The sequence below is a fragment of the Ictidomys tridecemlineatus genome, chromosome 3 (assembly GCF_052094955.1).
Source record: "Ictidomys tridecemlineatus isolate mIctTri1 chromosome 3, mIctTri1.hap1, whole genome shotgun sequence".
NCBI classification, from domain to species: domain Eukaryota; kingdom Metazoa; phylum Chordata; class Mammalia; order Rodentia; family Sciuridae; genus Ictidomys; species Ictidomys tridecemlineatus.
The window spans coordinates 165,643,862-165,659,653 of record NC_135479.1 but is presented as its reverse complement, the minus strand read 5'-3'; the positions used below and the strand labels follow the sequence as shown (position 1 = coordinate 165,659,653).

The 15,792-nt window shown below is 37.1% G+C and overlaps 1 protein-coding gene across 45 annotated transcripts in view; it reads right to left on the bottom strand.

Moving 5' to 3' along the window:
- The window catches only part of Abi3bp (ABI family member 3 binding protein), a 233,367-nt gene that overhangs the window by 164,929 nt on the left and 52,646 nt on the right, over positions 1 to 15,792 (bottom strand). For all 45 annotated transcript variants that reach the window (XR_013436924.1, XM_078044323.1, XM_078044324.1 and 42 more), the window contains exon 2: positions 13,736 to 13,915. Coding sequence is in view for 44 of the 45 variants with exons in the window: in XM_078044323.1 (XP_077900449.1) it covers positions 13,736 to 13,915 (180 nt within the window). In the remaining variant the exon portion in view is untranslated. The remainder of the gene's footprint in view (positions 1 to 13,735; positions 13,916 to 15,792) is intronic.

Here is a 15,792-nt window from a genome sequence, read left to right as displayed (position 1 = left end):
TATCCTTAGTTGTACATAAAAATAGAATGTCTATAGAACTATAATCATCACAAACTCACATAGTCCTCAATCTTTTAAAGTATTTCTAATCCCCTATGGAAAAAGTTTGTGGCTGAAGATCATCTGGACCTGGGCCACACAAATTCCCCATGCAAGGTACATTTATGTACCTTTAAGCCTGGAAAATTCACAATTGCTCAATAACATGTTCTGAAAGAAAGAATGAATCTATTCTTCTCTCCCTTTATTACCAGAGGCTTAGAATCAAAATGAAGGAAGCTTGAGGCTTTGTAAGAAGAATGAAAAAATATTTAGGGGCTGGGAAATTGCATTGTTATCAAAGGAAATAATATTTTTGAAAGCTCAAATTTTAATTGGATAGTTAGTCTGTGATAAGACTACTTATAGAACTTTTGTTGTTACTGTTACAGTTTTCTTATAAACAGTTGTGTTTTAGTGTAGAATAACAAATCTTTCCCTTCTTTGCCTGAAAAAATAATTGGAAAGGAAATTTTAAAGCAAATCCTACAGTATTTGGTAATTATTTCCATTGAACAGTACAAAATCTGCTGAATAATGAGCCCACACCCAGTTTGACAGTACATACTGTTATGCCCCCTGGCTCAAAGAGAATTCTGACTTCTTTTAGCCTTTAAAATGCAGTCTTTGGGCCCCTGGGATGGGACAAGTTTATCCAGCCACGTTACATAGCAAGCACAAAAATGAGCAGGAACACTGTCACTGATGGGATTCCAGAATGCTCACAGACCTGTTCTAAAGGAAACTTAGAACTTATGTTGATGTATGTGTTATAAGTGAAGTTGTTCAGGGTTGATGACAGCACTGAGCAGCTCTGCATCTCCATGTTGTGGAGTCAGCGAGTGGAAGAGAGGGTGTAGAGGGCAGCAGGAAGGCAGGCTATTTGGGGAGAAAGAATTTAGTTATGGTTTAGTTATATGCTGTACCCCAAAGCTCTTGGATTAGGTAATGGAAGAATTTTCAGAGGTGAAATGGTTGGGTTATAAGAGTCTTTAACTTAACTTGTGAATTAACCCACCAATAAGTATTAATTGGATAACTGTAGGCAGGTAGGGTATGACTAGGGGAGGTAAGTCACTGGGAACGTGCCTTTGGAGTTTCTATTTTGTCCTTGATGCTTTGCTTCCTGGTGCCATGTCCTGAGCTGCTTTTCTCTGCCTCACCCTTCCACCATGATGTTCTGCCTCACCTTGGGCCCAGAGCTAAGGACTGAGCTATGGCCATATATGGACAGAGATCTCTGAAACCATGAGTCCTTTATGTTTTCTTCTCAGATATTTTGATCACAGAGATTAATTTAAAAAAAAAAAGCTGACTAAAACACAGGACTCTCCTTTCAGTGTGCTACCAAAGCTCTGCTATACTCCTTCACCACCCTCAACCTACCAAGGTTGTCTGGAAGAGAAGATGCACATATTCTTTTTCCATACAGAAGGTCACTGCAAAGATACATTCCTTTGAAGGAGACATTATTGGAAATTTCTTTCAATTGGTGAGTGTTTGAGAGGCAGTGCTACTGAAAACACACACTTCATTCAGGTCCAGCTATATTATTTGTTGGTCTCATACAAAATAAAAAGATGAGACCCCTGTTAAAAACTGAGCTTGGCAGCACATACTTGGAATCCCAGCAGTTTGGGAGGTTGAGGCAGGAGAATCACAAGTTCAAAGCCAGCCTGGGAAATTTAGCAAAACCCTGTCTCAAAATAAAAAATAAAGAGGCTGAATATGTGGCTCACTGATAGAGTGCCACCCTGTGTTCAATGCCCTGTACCACAAAAAAAAGAAGAAAAAATGCAGAGAAAAAGAATACTATTAAAGACACAGAAATATGAAATATTTCCTTTCTTCCACTGTCTGTATTGACTCGTCATGGTGTTTATTTGCTAGTTAATTTGTGCAGGTGAGTACAGACCTTCATTCTACCTCTCCATACCTATCTTACTCCAACCCCCAACAGCATGGCATTATGTAGGATTTATGATTTGTCCCCAGCAAAACTTTCATTGAGGCTTAATTCCTTAGTGTAGAAGTGCTGAAAGATGTAGCTTAACAGGAAGTGATCATATCATGGGGACATTAGCCTCACCAATAGATTGGTCCAGTCTTGTGGGAGTTCTCACTCTCATGAGACAGGATTAGTTACATGGAGAGCGGGTGGTTTTCGGGTGAGCCTGCCACTCCGCCTCACTCTCTGGTACACACATGTTCTCTTTTGCATACATCTCTTCACCATTTCCACATAGGCACCCCCATTTGGTACCATCCACCATATTATGATGCAGTTTGAGGCCTTTACCAGAGGCAGCCACTCAGTCTAGAACTGCCCACCCTTTCGAACAATGGGACAAAAATCAACCACTTTTCTTGATAAATTACCCAGTGTTTTACAGCAACACAACAGAAAATAGACTAAGACCATCTTCCACCATTGGCAGTCCCAAGATCCAAATGCTTTATACCCCATCTGTACCTTCCCTTCCCACTGGTCTGCTACCCTGACCTATAAGCCTCAAGCGATTGCAAAATCTGTACTGAGACATACTGTGTGCTCCCTCCAGATCCCCTTCTGAATGCACAGTGACACTGCCAGTGTGTGCAAGAACTGCTGCCATCCTGTCCAGCTAGGTGTCACCCCAGGGTGTGTACATTCTGACCCCTCTTGAGTCCCCTGCTTGAGGTAGAGGCCAGTCCAAATTGCCAAGCAAGAGTGGGAAGTAGAAGTCTAGCCAGACAACAAGGGCACCAGAGTCTGGGGGACAAGAGAGTTGAGCACCAAACTATGGAAGGAGCTGGCACAAAAGACCAGACTCCATGTCCTTAGCACATGTGCCATTGTCCCATAGGACCTCCCAAGACAACATGGAAAGATAGAAGGATTAAAAAATTCAAGATTGCAACAGCACTAAATTAAACCTTGAACACGGGTCCTCTGAGGGCATTGGTCACCTGCTCATGAAACCAGCCCTGACCTGACCCTCTGACTCCCAGACTCTATACATTGGTCACAAGTCTGTTGTTCCAGGTAATCTCATTTCCTGTCATCCTGGCACAAAGTTGGGACCATCTCATTCAGCCACTGTCCCAAATTAACCCTGCTTCACTTTCACACTCTTGACAAATTCTCACTGACATCAAAAATATTTAATAAACAATTTATCTTACCCACTTGTTCCAACAGACAGTACACATCCTTTTCTAGTTTAGCAGACCTGGTAGACATTAAAATTATTGGCTTTGTTGTCTGTAGTATTTTCTTTGTCTGGATTTTATATTTGCACCCCACAGAGAAATTTAGTGTGGGGTGTTGTCCATTAAATGGTTTAAGATTTGGCAATGGCTTGCTTCTGAAGTAGAGCCCATACATGCACACACACACACATTTTCCAATGAACTCAGAACTTTGTTAATATTTTCTCTCCAGAAAGGACTACTGAAAACTCTGGACTTCATTTGTATATTTTTCTTTCAAGTAATAAGCCTAGGTCACATTAGATCTCAGATGGTCTCTAAAGTCAAAGCCTTCAAATCAGCAAGTTTTTTTTTTCTTTTTAAAATGCTCTAGTCAGCATTACCATGTGCAGGTAGAGCGGTAGGAATTACCCCACAAGATGAGTTCAACAATACCAGAACACTGACATGCCATGGGGAAAGCACCAGGGCATGGTGGCCAAAGGCACAGGATTCAACCTGCTGCTTGTAGATTTCTCAACCTCCTGGGGAATCACTGTCTTCCTTAGGATGATGAGGAATAGTATCTACTTCACAGGGTGGCTATAAGTATCTACTTCACAGGGTGGCTATAAGGATATAATGACCACTCCCAATAACTCCTTGGCACATAACATTGTAGGTGCTCAAAAATATTAAATCATCAGCTAACAGGCTGATGATACCCTCCACCCAATATATGTTCACTCAGCTACTATGTACCCACCTGGTGAATGGAACTCAGGAGAAGTGAACTTGTGGCCAAATTCCCTTGTTTTTTTCCTCCTCTTTTTGTGACACAGTGTTCCCAGTGGCAGAAGAAAAGGCTGGGCTATCACTTTGGGATCCAATTGTGAAAGATCTGGTGATCATGCTAAGAATGATGTAGATTGAGCATGTCATTTTCCAAGTAAACTGGGATGTGGTTGAGAGAATGGGAAGCATAGTTGACAATTATGTCGTAACAGTGGAAAGCTAACTGTGACAGATAAACCATGATAGCTACTTAGCCAAGAGAGTCGAGTCAACTCCTAAACCCAGTTGAATGATTTCCCCCTGATGATTTCCGCTACAGGTCACTAGAGACTTTTTATTTTGTGGATAGGAAACCTTTCTCCAGAAAAGTCAGGGTACAGCTACCACAGCTGTAGACATATTGACCCCAATTTTGTAGAGTATATGGGAAGAATGAGACTCAACTCTGGCCCCAAGAAGCCTACATTCAGTTGGTGAGACGTGACAAGATGAAATTATACACACTGTCAACTGTCTTCACTGTCTTCATGAGGATGAATAGGATCATAAGAGTATCTACTTCACAGGGAACAATACAAAACGGAATCTAACTGAACGTTGACCTTCATGGATGGCACTTGGTATGACTCACATGTGCCAAAAAGCACCGAGAATCTTGGAAAAGTGAAGCATATAAAGAGAAACAATAAAATGGACCATTAGGAAAGCCGATATGACTATGTTCCTTGGTTTTGAGATGTATCCCTAAAACTAAATGAAAATCTAAAATATAAACACTATCTTATATATCTGTTTTCTAGATAACCCTCTAATTTTTCCTTTTATTGGCAGTTATCTGTTCAATTAAGACTCCTTCTCTATAGGCAGATTCTTGCAGTGAATCTTGGATAATATATCCTTTGGAACCATTAGCCAATTTAGGGTATACTTTTAAATATGATCGAAAGTGAACTTTAAATAAAGATAGATGTTAGTCTCAATGTATTGTGTAATACATTTGAAAAAAGGAATGTGCTTTATATTGAGATATTATGAATTTGTTTTATTGTATTTTCCAAGAAAAGATAGATTGGAGATAGTCTATCATTTGGTGAGTACAGGCAAACCATGAAAATCCTTGTAGAAAAAAGAGAACTTTAAAGATGTTAAGATACTAAAGTATAGTGAAATGGTTACCTATTATCAACATAGGCCTTTCTGCTAGAAACTCATGGTGAATTTTTTAAGTGATGGCATGCATTTATTTAAAAAATTGGTACTCACTAGGCCAATACCTTTAAAAAGCCCTTTTGAAGTTTATTTCAGTTCTGCTTAACTTTGTGCCTTGGAAGGAAATCAAATGATTCTCTGATTCCTAATTTTTTTAATGAAAAGTTTGGATTTCACTTGAAGATTTAAAGCCAAATACTTCCCAAATGATAAGTCCATTTCCAGGGAAACAACAAAGAATTAGATGACATTTTGAAGATAGTTTCAAACAAAAGAAGAATCTATCTTAAATGGTACCCACAGCTGTTTTAGACTTCCTAAGTCTCAAACTTTCCTCTCTCTCACTCATTCATTTATTTATTGTGTTTCTAAATTCAAGACAACATTGAAGGTCAAAAGCAATATAAGGTCATTAGCTCTTGGGAGTTTTCTATTTGGGTAAGTGTTAGGGCAGAAATGACAAAAAAGCAAATAGCAATTTCTTGAGTGATGCTAGAACTGGATGCTATAACTTGTGCCTGTTTTTTTCCCAGCTATTTGGAAGGCTGAGAAAGGCCACTAAAGCTGGGGGTTTGAGGCCGGCCTGGGCAGCACAGTGAGATTCCTCTCAAAAGCAGGAAAAAAGCAAAAATATGAAAATAAAAGCAAACAGCAATTCATTAACATTCACGCTAAAGAAAATGCTCAGTCTCTAGGATATTTATGGAAAGGGACACCAATGTTTTCTGCTCTGGTGAAAGCTGGCCTTATGCAGAGCAGATGAGGTAATACTTGACAGATGGGCCCCACATAATATGTAGAGATGGTGATGGGAGAGGTGAACAAGTTTTGGGGGCCCAGTAAGTACAGAACATATTTTGATTCATTTAAATCTTTGTGAATTAGGTAGCCATAATATATGACCTTTTAAAAAAACTTTTTATAGGATATTGTAGAAGCAAAACATCAGATAAAATTTCCTCAATTGAATATAGTAGTTCAGAGCTCAAGTTCTCAAGCCAGATTCCTGGGTTTAAATGCCAGAATGATTTATTTATTTATTTTTTTAGTTGTTGATGGGCGTTTATTTATTTATATGTGATGATGAGAATCTAACCCAGTGCCTCATATATTTTAAGCAAGAGCTCTTCCACTGAGCTACAACTCCAGCCCCTGGAACTACTATTTACTAGCTAGATAACCTTAGGAAGTTTTAACATTTGGAGCTTCAGTTTCTTAATGGGTAAGAAGGAACAAATACCGCCACCTGCACAGTAACTATCTCATCCACATTTGGGGATGGCTTCTTATTTCCCAGTTGGTAGCTGCCTTGCTCTCTTCTTTCATAACTCCTTTTTTGTTTGTTTGTTTGTACCAGGGATTGAATGCAGGGGTGCTTAACCACCAAGCCTCAGTCCTTTTTATATTTTATTTTGAGACAGGGTCTCGCTAAAAGTTGCAGAGGCTGGCTTTGAACTTGCAATCCTCCTGCCTCAGCCTTGCTAATTCTCCAAGGATTCTGCCAGAGAAGAGGGTGCTCAGCTGGTTTCAATGGCTGGCACTATATCATTTCCTCCCATTGGTTTCTCCTGTTTCTTTTTTTTTCTCCAATTATTTAAAAAATATATTTAATTCTCTATATAGTTCCTTCAGTTATTTATCTTCAACCTCTACTTCTAGCAATTTTCTTCCAGTAAATCCACAGCCATCTTTCTTGTGATATTTATCCTTCAGTATAATAAGTAGTAGCAGTTTCCATTATTTATACTTCATCCCACTTCTGTAAATGAATAGAGCATGCTTAAACATTTTTGTGACAAAGATAGGAAAAGATAGCCAAAGTTCTGAGTTGTGGCCATAGAAGGAAAAAAATGTGCTTTTGTTTCAGCTGTCTATACAAACCAAAATTAAGCGTAAAACTTGAAAAGAGTATTACTAATATACAGGACTATCAATTGCATTAAAATTTATAAGCACATAATTTACATTTATTCATATCTGGATCAATAACCGTAAGTAAACTTTATTCAAAACTGTTTGAAAAGCTTCCCTTGTGAAATAAAAGAAAGTGATAAATCTCAGATTAAGAAACTATTAATCTTTGATCTGAACTTGCTGAGATAAATTTATCATCGTTTAGAAAATAAATCTGTGTCATCCTCTTATTTTGATCCATGGAGGGCAGGTCAAAATTCTTGCTATGTTCTTACTAAAAAATTGCTTTATTAGAATAAGATTAGAAAAGTAAAATCTAGGGCTAGAGTTGTGGCTCAGTGGTAGAGCACTTACCTAGCACGTGTGAGGCGTTGGGTTTGATCCTCAGCACCACACAAAAATAAATAAATAAAATAAAGGTATTGTGTTCAACTACAACTAAAAAATATATTGGAAAAAAAGAAAAGTAAAATCTAGAGATTGAGATTGGGGGAGTCATCATATTCTTTTTTGGAGGCCACAGCTATGAAATTCCAAGAAGCAACAGACAATTCTATTCACCAAAAGCAAATGGCATCTTTGATACAAGGATCTCCACCTAATGATTAAAAGATAACGAATGACTGGCTGGGCATAGTAGCACATGCCTATAATCCCAGCAGCTTGGGAGGCTGGGACCCGAGGGTCACGAGTTGAAAGCCAGCCTCAGCAAAATCAAGGCGCTAAGCACCTCAGTGAGACCCTGTCCCTAAGTAAAATACAAAATAGGGCTGGGGATGTGGCTCAGTGGTTGAGTGCCCCTGAGTTCAAACCCTGGTACCGCCCCCCAACCAGCAAAAAAAAAAAAAAAAAAAAAAAGATGATGACTGCAGAAGAGAGATTTTTGCTTGTCTCTTAATCTTGTTTTGAGAGTTGTCCCTATCAAAAAAGCATACCTGGGGTTTGATAGAAAGAAGAGTATGACTACTTCTTTTCAGAAACCAACAGTTCTACTAAAATAATTTACTGCTATGATTTTACTGGCACCAACTCCCCACCCCATAATACATAATGAAATCAAACCATAGGGCACCACTCAGACCAAGGTTTTTCAGCCTGGGCACTAAAATCTTAGATCTGATTAGAACTTCAGTGGAGATTTAGCATAATCATCATTGGCAATTGAGACAAAGCTCAGAAAAGTTTAGATTAACTATCTCAGTTTATTATAGCAGCAACTGACAAAATTTATAAAGCATGAATACTCTGAGCTAGAATCTATTCTAGCTGCTTTATCTAATTCATCCATAGTCTTTACAATGCTTCTAAAAGATTATCCTCTATTTTATATATGACAGAAATGAAACTCAAGAAGTTAAATGACTTACTCAAAACTACTGCACAATATCTAGTGATGTTCAATTTTTAACTCGGGTCTAACTCACAAGTACTAGATATCTTTCTCTACATCTCTCAGGCAGAGGCTGAGCTTTCCCAGAACACTGTTCTAGCATTCTGGCCCAGGTCTCTTTCCAATTCGGAGGGTCTACAGGGCACTAGCATTTTGTCCCCTCTTCCCTAACCCCAGAATCAATCTGAGGAGTTAAAGGCACAATGTTACCTGGGGAGTGCAGCTGAGAGGCCTACACTGAGTGTGTGAAATTGTGCTCTCAGGGAAATGAGCATGTGGGTTAGCAGGGGAAGTACATGAAAATGAAAACCCTTACCCTTATTAATCCTGTTGGATTCCTAACACTTGGCTGGAAGACAAACCTTCAGAATTTGTGGTAGTGGTAAAGCTATGATATTTTTCTTTTTATTGAAGTCTTTCCTACAATAAGAATAGCAAAATAAAACTCTTCAACTTCCACTCACAAATGATGGTCTCCAACGTCTTTCCCATGTGACTCAGATCTGAGAGGTCAATTGAACATCATAAAGTATGAGTTTTAAAGTTCAATATTAGAGTCCTCATTTTTTATTTTATTGGCTATTTGCAAAATTATTGGCAGCTGAAGATAAAAGAAGTGAAAACTTAAAAATGTAAACCAGAAGTGAGAACATTCAGGATGAGAGTCAAAAAAGAAGAAATCTAGAAACCTAGAGGACCTATTAAATGGGAATCCTGCTTTTTCAATCACTGCAGGACTCTCTTGGCCATTAATATTTAGTCCCAGCAACCTAGGGCAATACTAGTTTTTTTTTTTCCTAATGCTGCAATTGGTTCTCTAATATGTTCAGTCAATTTTTATAGAAATTTCATATAAATATGAACTTCCAAAACAGAAGGGATTATTTCATTTTTTATTTTGCATGTAAGACCTATAAGAGACTTGAAAATATCTGTCTATACTTGATAGAATTAAAATACATGTAAATATTAAAATACATGTATAAATGATTATTTGAAATATTAGAATACAAAGCACTAAATATTAACTTGAACATTTCTGAATATTTCTTGAACATTTCCATAGAAAAATTAGATATAATAATAAATAAACCATTCAACATATGAGAGGTGTCAGGCAATGAGGCTTAGTATTCGTTTTGATAATCAAAGTAATTATGTTTTGATACATTTCAGTGCAACCGAAAAAAGAATGCTACTATTCCATTTCAAAAGGAAGAGTAGGAGCTGTAAGAGATGCTTTCTTTCCATAAAGACATAAAAATCCTTTGCTCTCATACATCACCTTGAACTAAGAGATTTTAATTCATCACTTCATGATCATGAATTCACTAACCTGCCCATGTCACATCAATGAAAAATAGATCTGTTACAAATGAACAAATTCAAGAAGGTTGTTAGAATAATCTGGTGCATAAAGGCAATCAAATAGAAACACAAATTTCAAACATACAGCTTGTGGCAGACAGGATAACAGCCTCGCAAAGATGGCCCACATCCTAATGCCCAGAACTTATGAATACATGAGGTTATGTGACAAAGAATTAAAATTGCAGATAGAGCCACAGAACAGGCAGAAATCCAACAGATTTCTACGTAGTTTTTGAAGGTCTAGGCTTCTGTACATGAAAAAGTTTTAACATTTTTGCAGCTTTTTGTCTATTGGGTATTCTTCCCTTAATAATTGAAGAAACATTTGCCTGTGGTTTTGATGTGTATACAGGTGTGTCTCCCAGTGTACTGGTTCCTGTCTTGCCCCTGTTACTGTATGACTGTTGTATTGGTATATCTAAAATAGCTCAGTATTATCTTGACACAGACAAATTAGTATTCCCTTAATTATTACTGAAATAAAACATATCTCTTAGCTTCTCTTGGTGGTGGAGAAAAAAAAAATTGCAGATGGAATTAAGGTTGCCAATCAACCAGCCTTAAAATAGGGAGAGTATCCTGAATTTGCCAGGTGGGCTCAAGACAAGCACAAGAACCATTGAAGGTAGAAGAGAAAGAGAAGCGGTCAGATGATGTGACATGTTATGAAAGGAGCTTGGTCCATGTTGTTGACTCCCAGGTAAGAGAGGAAAACAGGCACTTTGTGGAAGCTAAAAAAGGCAAAAATCCTCAAAGCCTCCAAAAAGAATGCAGCTCTGTCCACACCTGGAATTTAGCTCACTGAGATCCATGTTGGACTTCTGACCCGCAACCACAAGGTAAGGTATTTGTAATGTTTTCAGCCACCAAGTTCGTGGTAATTTGTTACAGCAGCAACAGAAAGCTGATACAGAGCTGTTTAATCAGTTAAGAGCAATTAAAGCAAACACCATCATGGAAAACCATAATAATCAATTTTAGCAACCAAAAATAACACTTGGAACACAAGTCCATTTTTGAAGTAGTAAAAGTAGAAGCACAAAGAATCCTTGGCATACAAAAATAAGAAAAAAATATGTAAGAGGAATGTTTTTCCACTTCCTCTACTATCAGAAAAGGAAAGGGACTAATAAAATAAACATAGTGATATAAAGTATGGGTAAGAGTGTTTTAAATGCCCCTTGGAATAACGTCCTAAGAGTTCTCGAGTCTTTGTCCCTAAAGTTCTTTTAGATATACAGAGACCTGTCTATGTTATATTTGTTCTGCATGGCTCAGATGTTTACTTACCTGACAACAGAGCTTAAACAGTCTCCCATGGCCTCCTACAGTCTAAATATTCTACACAGATTTGTGTCCACTCAAATATGTACCACAAATATTTATTACCTATCTACTCAACATGAATCATTCTGATGTGAATAACCAGAATACGACATAAAACTTGACTTTAAGAAAGTCATAGTTTAAATAAATGACCATTGTCAGGCTAGTCATGGAGAAGAATCACAGGAGATGGAGAAGTGATACATTGATTTTTAAAAAACCTATCAATATATTAAAAAAATCAATACATTATTATTGATCCTAAATGAACTATATTATTAGTGACCATTGGAGGTTACCATGGAACCAACTTATAACAATGAGAATTGTATGCCATTTTCCCTAAAAATATACAAAAGAAATGAAAAAGTAGATGACAGAAGAGAGAAAAATCTTCTTTATCATCAGCTTAAAAAGGCAGAAGGAATGCTAGAATGAGAAAATTGTCATTTTACACCTTTGTATAAAATAATGAATCTGAGCAATGATCAGATATTAAAACCCCAAATAATTTTAAAATAGATAAATCAAGATAGAACGTCTAAACATGCACACCAAACAGTCTTAGGATCAGGAAGTGGGACGGAAAGCCATTATGTACCTCTTCTTGTGAGTCCCTAGGAATCACATAGTACCACTTATAAACTAATAATTTTCACCCCTAAACAAAACCCAAATCTAAAACAGCCCCCAGATCCGATTATCTTTTCATAGAAAACACAGGGATAGAGGAACCAGTTCAAAAAATCCAGAATAGGAGCTACCAATTAAAGAATGTGGAATTCTATATGCTAAACCATCCAATTTCTCTAGAAATCAAAAGAAAAGGAAGAAACTTAAGAGACATGATCAAATGTAACACACAGGCCTTGTTTAATCCTGATTCCAATAAACAAACCCTGAAAAGCTAGTTTTAAGACCAGAGAAATTTAAGTATGGACTAGGTATAAAATGTTATTGTAATAAAGGCATGACACTATTAAAATGTTTCATTGATTAGAGATGCATAATGAAGCACTTTCAGATTAAACTGAAATGTCTAATTATGCTTTAAAATGTACCAGCCAAAAAGAAAAAACTGTATGAAAGAATACATATAACAAGATTAGCAAATCAGTAGCATGTATTCTAGCTGCATGATGAAATTTAAGGGCTCATCACAAGATGCTCTCTCTTATGTTTGAAATTTTCTATGATAAAAAATTTAAAGGATGAAAGCCATTGCAGATAAAAAAAATCCCTAGTTCATTTGATCAGTCTTTATTTTTGAAAGTGTGCAAGGTTGAAATATTCATGCTAGAAATTTTATTTTTCTGTACATACACATATTCTTATTTGACTCCTATTACTCTAATATTGAATTCCTTTCATCTGATATAGAAAGTAAGTTTTCAATTGACCAAATTCCCAATTTATACAATCAAATAAAAATCTATCATAAGTGAAATGTGACTTCTAGTACTGAGAGTACTTCTGTGTGAAGATGAGCCTACCTCTATTGCATGAATGGAGTAGGAAATATTTGCAAACATTCAAATTATTTATGGTTCATGTGAAAAGATTAGTGTTATTGTATTTTTCTGATGTGCTAATTCTCACAAATTTTTTGTTTAAAAACTAGCAGTTTTGCTTTAAAGTGATTATATTATGTAAAATCTAGTCTATAACTTTAACTGATGTATTATCCTCTTGCTTATCTTTCAAACACAATAGAGACTTCTCTGGGAGAAAAAAGAAGCTGGAGAAAACAGATTCATCTTCAACATTCTCTGCATATATGTGTAGATGCCAGAGCTGATATAAAGTGGTTGAACTTATAGCATTGAACTTCTGAAGTTCATAGAAAGCCTCTTAAGCAAAAATCCTAGCAGTGGAAAAAATATAAATCTCATCTTGGATTTTCAAAGCATTTACAACAGAGAGCCTCTTTTTAAAAAAATATTTCTTTAAAGGGATTTTATTTGCAAATAATTTATTTCTGGAGAAGTCTTGAAGTCATGCTCAAATTGCATCTGGAGGCGATTAAAATATTTTCAAAGATATATACAATTTCATAATATATAGAAAAACTTTCATATTTTTGTCTGAAATATGCTAAATTTTAAAATATGTAATTTTTTTCTTTTTAAAGGTAGCCTTTTATAAAGAAACACTTAAAAAGTTGTGGCTGTTACCTTCTATCAGAAGGGAGGAAAGACAGCATAAGGCAAGTTAGACTATGTAAATAAATTACATTACAGAGGAATAAGTCTAGTTATTTCAGCTAACATTTTCCCTTGTGCATTAAGCTATGTGGGAGGGATTACAGGTACAATGTCAATAAAGATAATTATTATTTTCTCATGCAGTAAAATTTTTAATGTAAAGAATTGTGCTATGGGTTGCAACAATTATGAAGATGATTTGTGATTCTAGCATTTGGTCCAGTCAAGGATGTAGAAGAAATGGATACACAAATCTCAAGATTTTGTTACAACCATTACCTCCCTGTTTTCTGAGTCTTATCCCCAAATACCTTACCAACTACAGCTTCTGTGTATTTCCCTTCAGTGGGAAGAGGGAAGTACTGGTTTGGAGATACGTTGCTGCCATATCCCAGCAGAAATCCTTCAAGCTTTACATTTGGATTTGGACGTAGGAACTTCAAGAGGATGGAGTCACTGGTGGTATTGATGTGGACTTTAAGGCTTGGCTTTTTACCTAATGATGGAAACAAACAAACAAAAATATGTGGCTGTTACTTTACCTGTTTTGCATTCCACCAAAATTTGCAGCAAGGGTTAGTTGCTAGAGCATTGTTCTGGGAAAGTATGTTCTCAACTTTGCAAGGCTCAGAGCAGAAATGCCCAAATGTGGCCAAAATGTAGCCAATTGTGATATTAAAAAAATGGACTCCAATAAGCCTAGCATGGTGGCACAAACATGTAATCCCAACCATGAGAGAGGCTAAAGCAGAATTTCACATTGGAGGCCAGCCTGAGCAATTTATTAGACTCAGGCTCAGAATAAAATTAACAGGGCTGGAGCTGTAGCTCTGTGGCAAAAAAAAACTGTACCTTTGGGTTCAGTTTCAAGTACTACAAAATTAAACAATAATTTTTAAAATAGTAATGAGGAAAATGGACTTAATACCATATAAAGCAGCTGAGAATAAAAAGTAATCTTGTGGGGTTTCAATACTTGGTAGTTTATTATTAAGCAGGTAATAGAAATTAGGCTTTCTGTTTCAACTCATAGGGAAAGGGCCTGGATCTCCTTATTGGTAAACTGAATTACTGCCAGGCACAGTGAAGCACACCTATAATCCCAGAAGTTTGGGAGGCTGAGGTAAGAGGATTGCAAGTTCAAAGCTAGACTCAGCAACTTAGCAAGGCCTTAACCAACTTAGTGAGACCCTGCCTCAAAATAAAAAATAAAAACGGCTAGGGATGTGGGTCAGGAGTTGAGTTCCCCCAAGTTCAATCCCTGGTACTAACCTCCCCACCACTACCAAAAAAAACAAAACCAAAAACAACAACAACAACAAACAACTCTGAATTATTACACTTTGAAAACCTTTAGCCCTTTCTGTTCTGGTTTCCAACACCACAGCAACAGGTATTGGTCATGGATAAAGTTGGAAAGGGAGAGGAGATGGAAGGTTTTTGGTGGCAAAGGTGGTAAATGCTGGAAGGAAGAAAATGGTTAAGGAGAAAGTGGACTAATTTCACTGGGAGCTCACTCTGTCAATGAGACAATTACATAGAGACGCCCAACAGGGAGTTGAGTATCTAAGTGTGATGCTCAGGACTGGGGTACAGACTCAACTGAGTGTCATTAGATTATCAGTGACAACTGGACCAACTTTCCCAGAGAGACTGTGAAAGGTGAGAAGGGAGACATTACTTCAATTCTCAAGACATTTTTTTTAAACCAATGATGCAATAGGAACAGATAATCACACTAACTAAAGGTCTTGACCAGACAGTAAGGAAACAACATTGTCTTTGGAGCCAGAAGGAACAAGGTTCAAATCCAACTGTTATCATCACTATGAGATAATGGTTAATTCATCACTCTGGCAACTCCCTGGACACGCTTGCACCTAAGCCTCCTGCTTTGTAAACAATGGATAACAGCCACCATTCTTGCTGTGTTATTTACAAAGATGAGGGGAAATGGTACAAACTTAAAGCTGGCACATAGCAGTTGTTCCATGATTGCCTAGCCATCCTTTAGCCATAGTTCTTTAGCCATCATTCAGAAATCCAAAACCCTTTGTATGTTTTTTTCCCCCCAAGTTCATCTCAAACAAATTTGGCAACAAAACTCTGAACCATCCTGAGTCCATTTCGTCTGTCTCTGAGCCTGCTCAGTATAACTATTGACATGCTTCACTGTGGAAATGTGCTTAGTTAAGTGGTGCTTACTGGGCAAGAACTCACTAAAGAGGTTATATAACATTTGGTCTAATACTTTTCTAAAATGCCTCAAATTTGTGAATTCCAAAACATGCCTGACCCTCGGGGTTAGGATTGCAAGACTGAATTACTTTATTATCCACAGAGTTACTATTTTGAAAATATCTTGCCTATTGG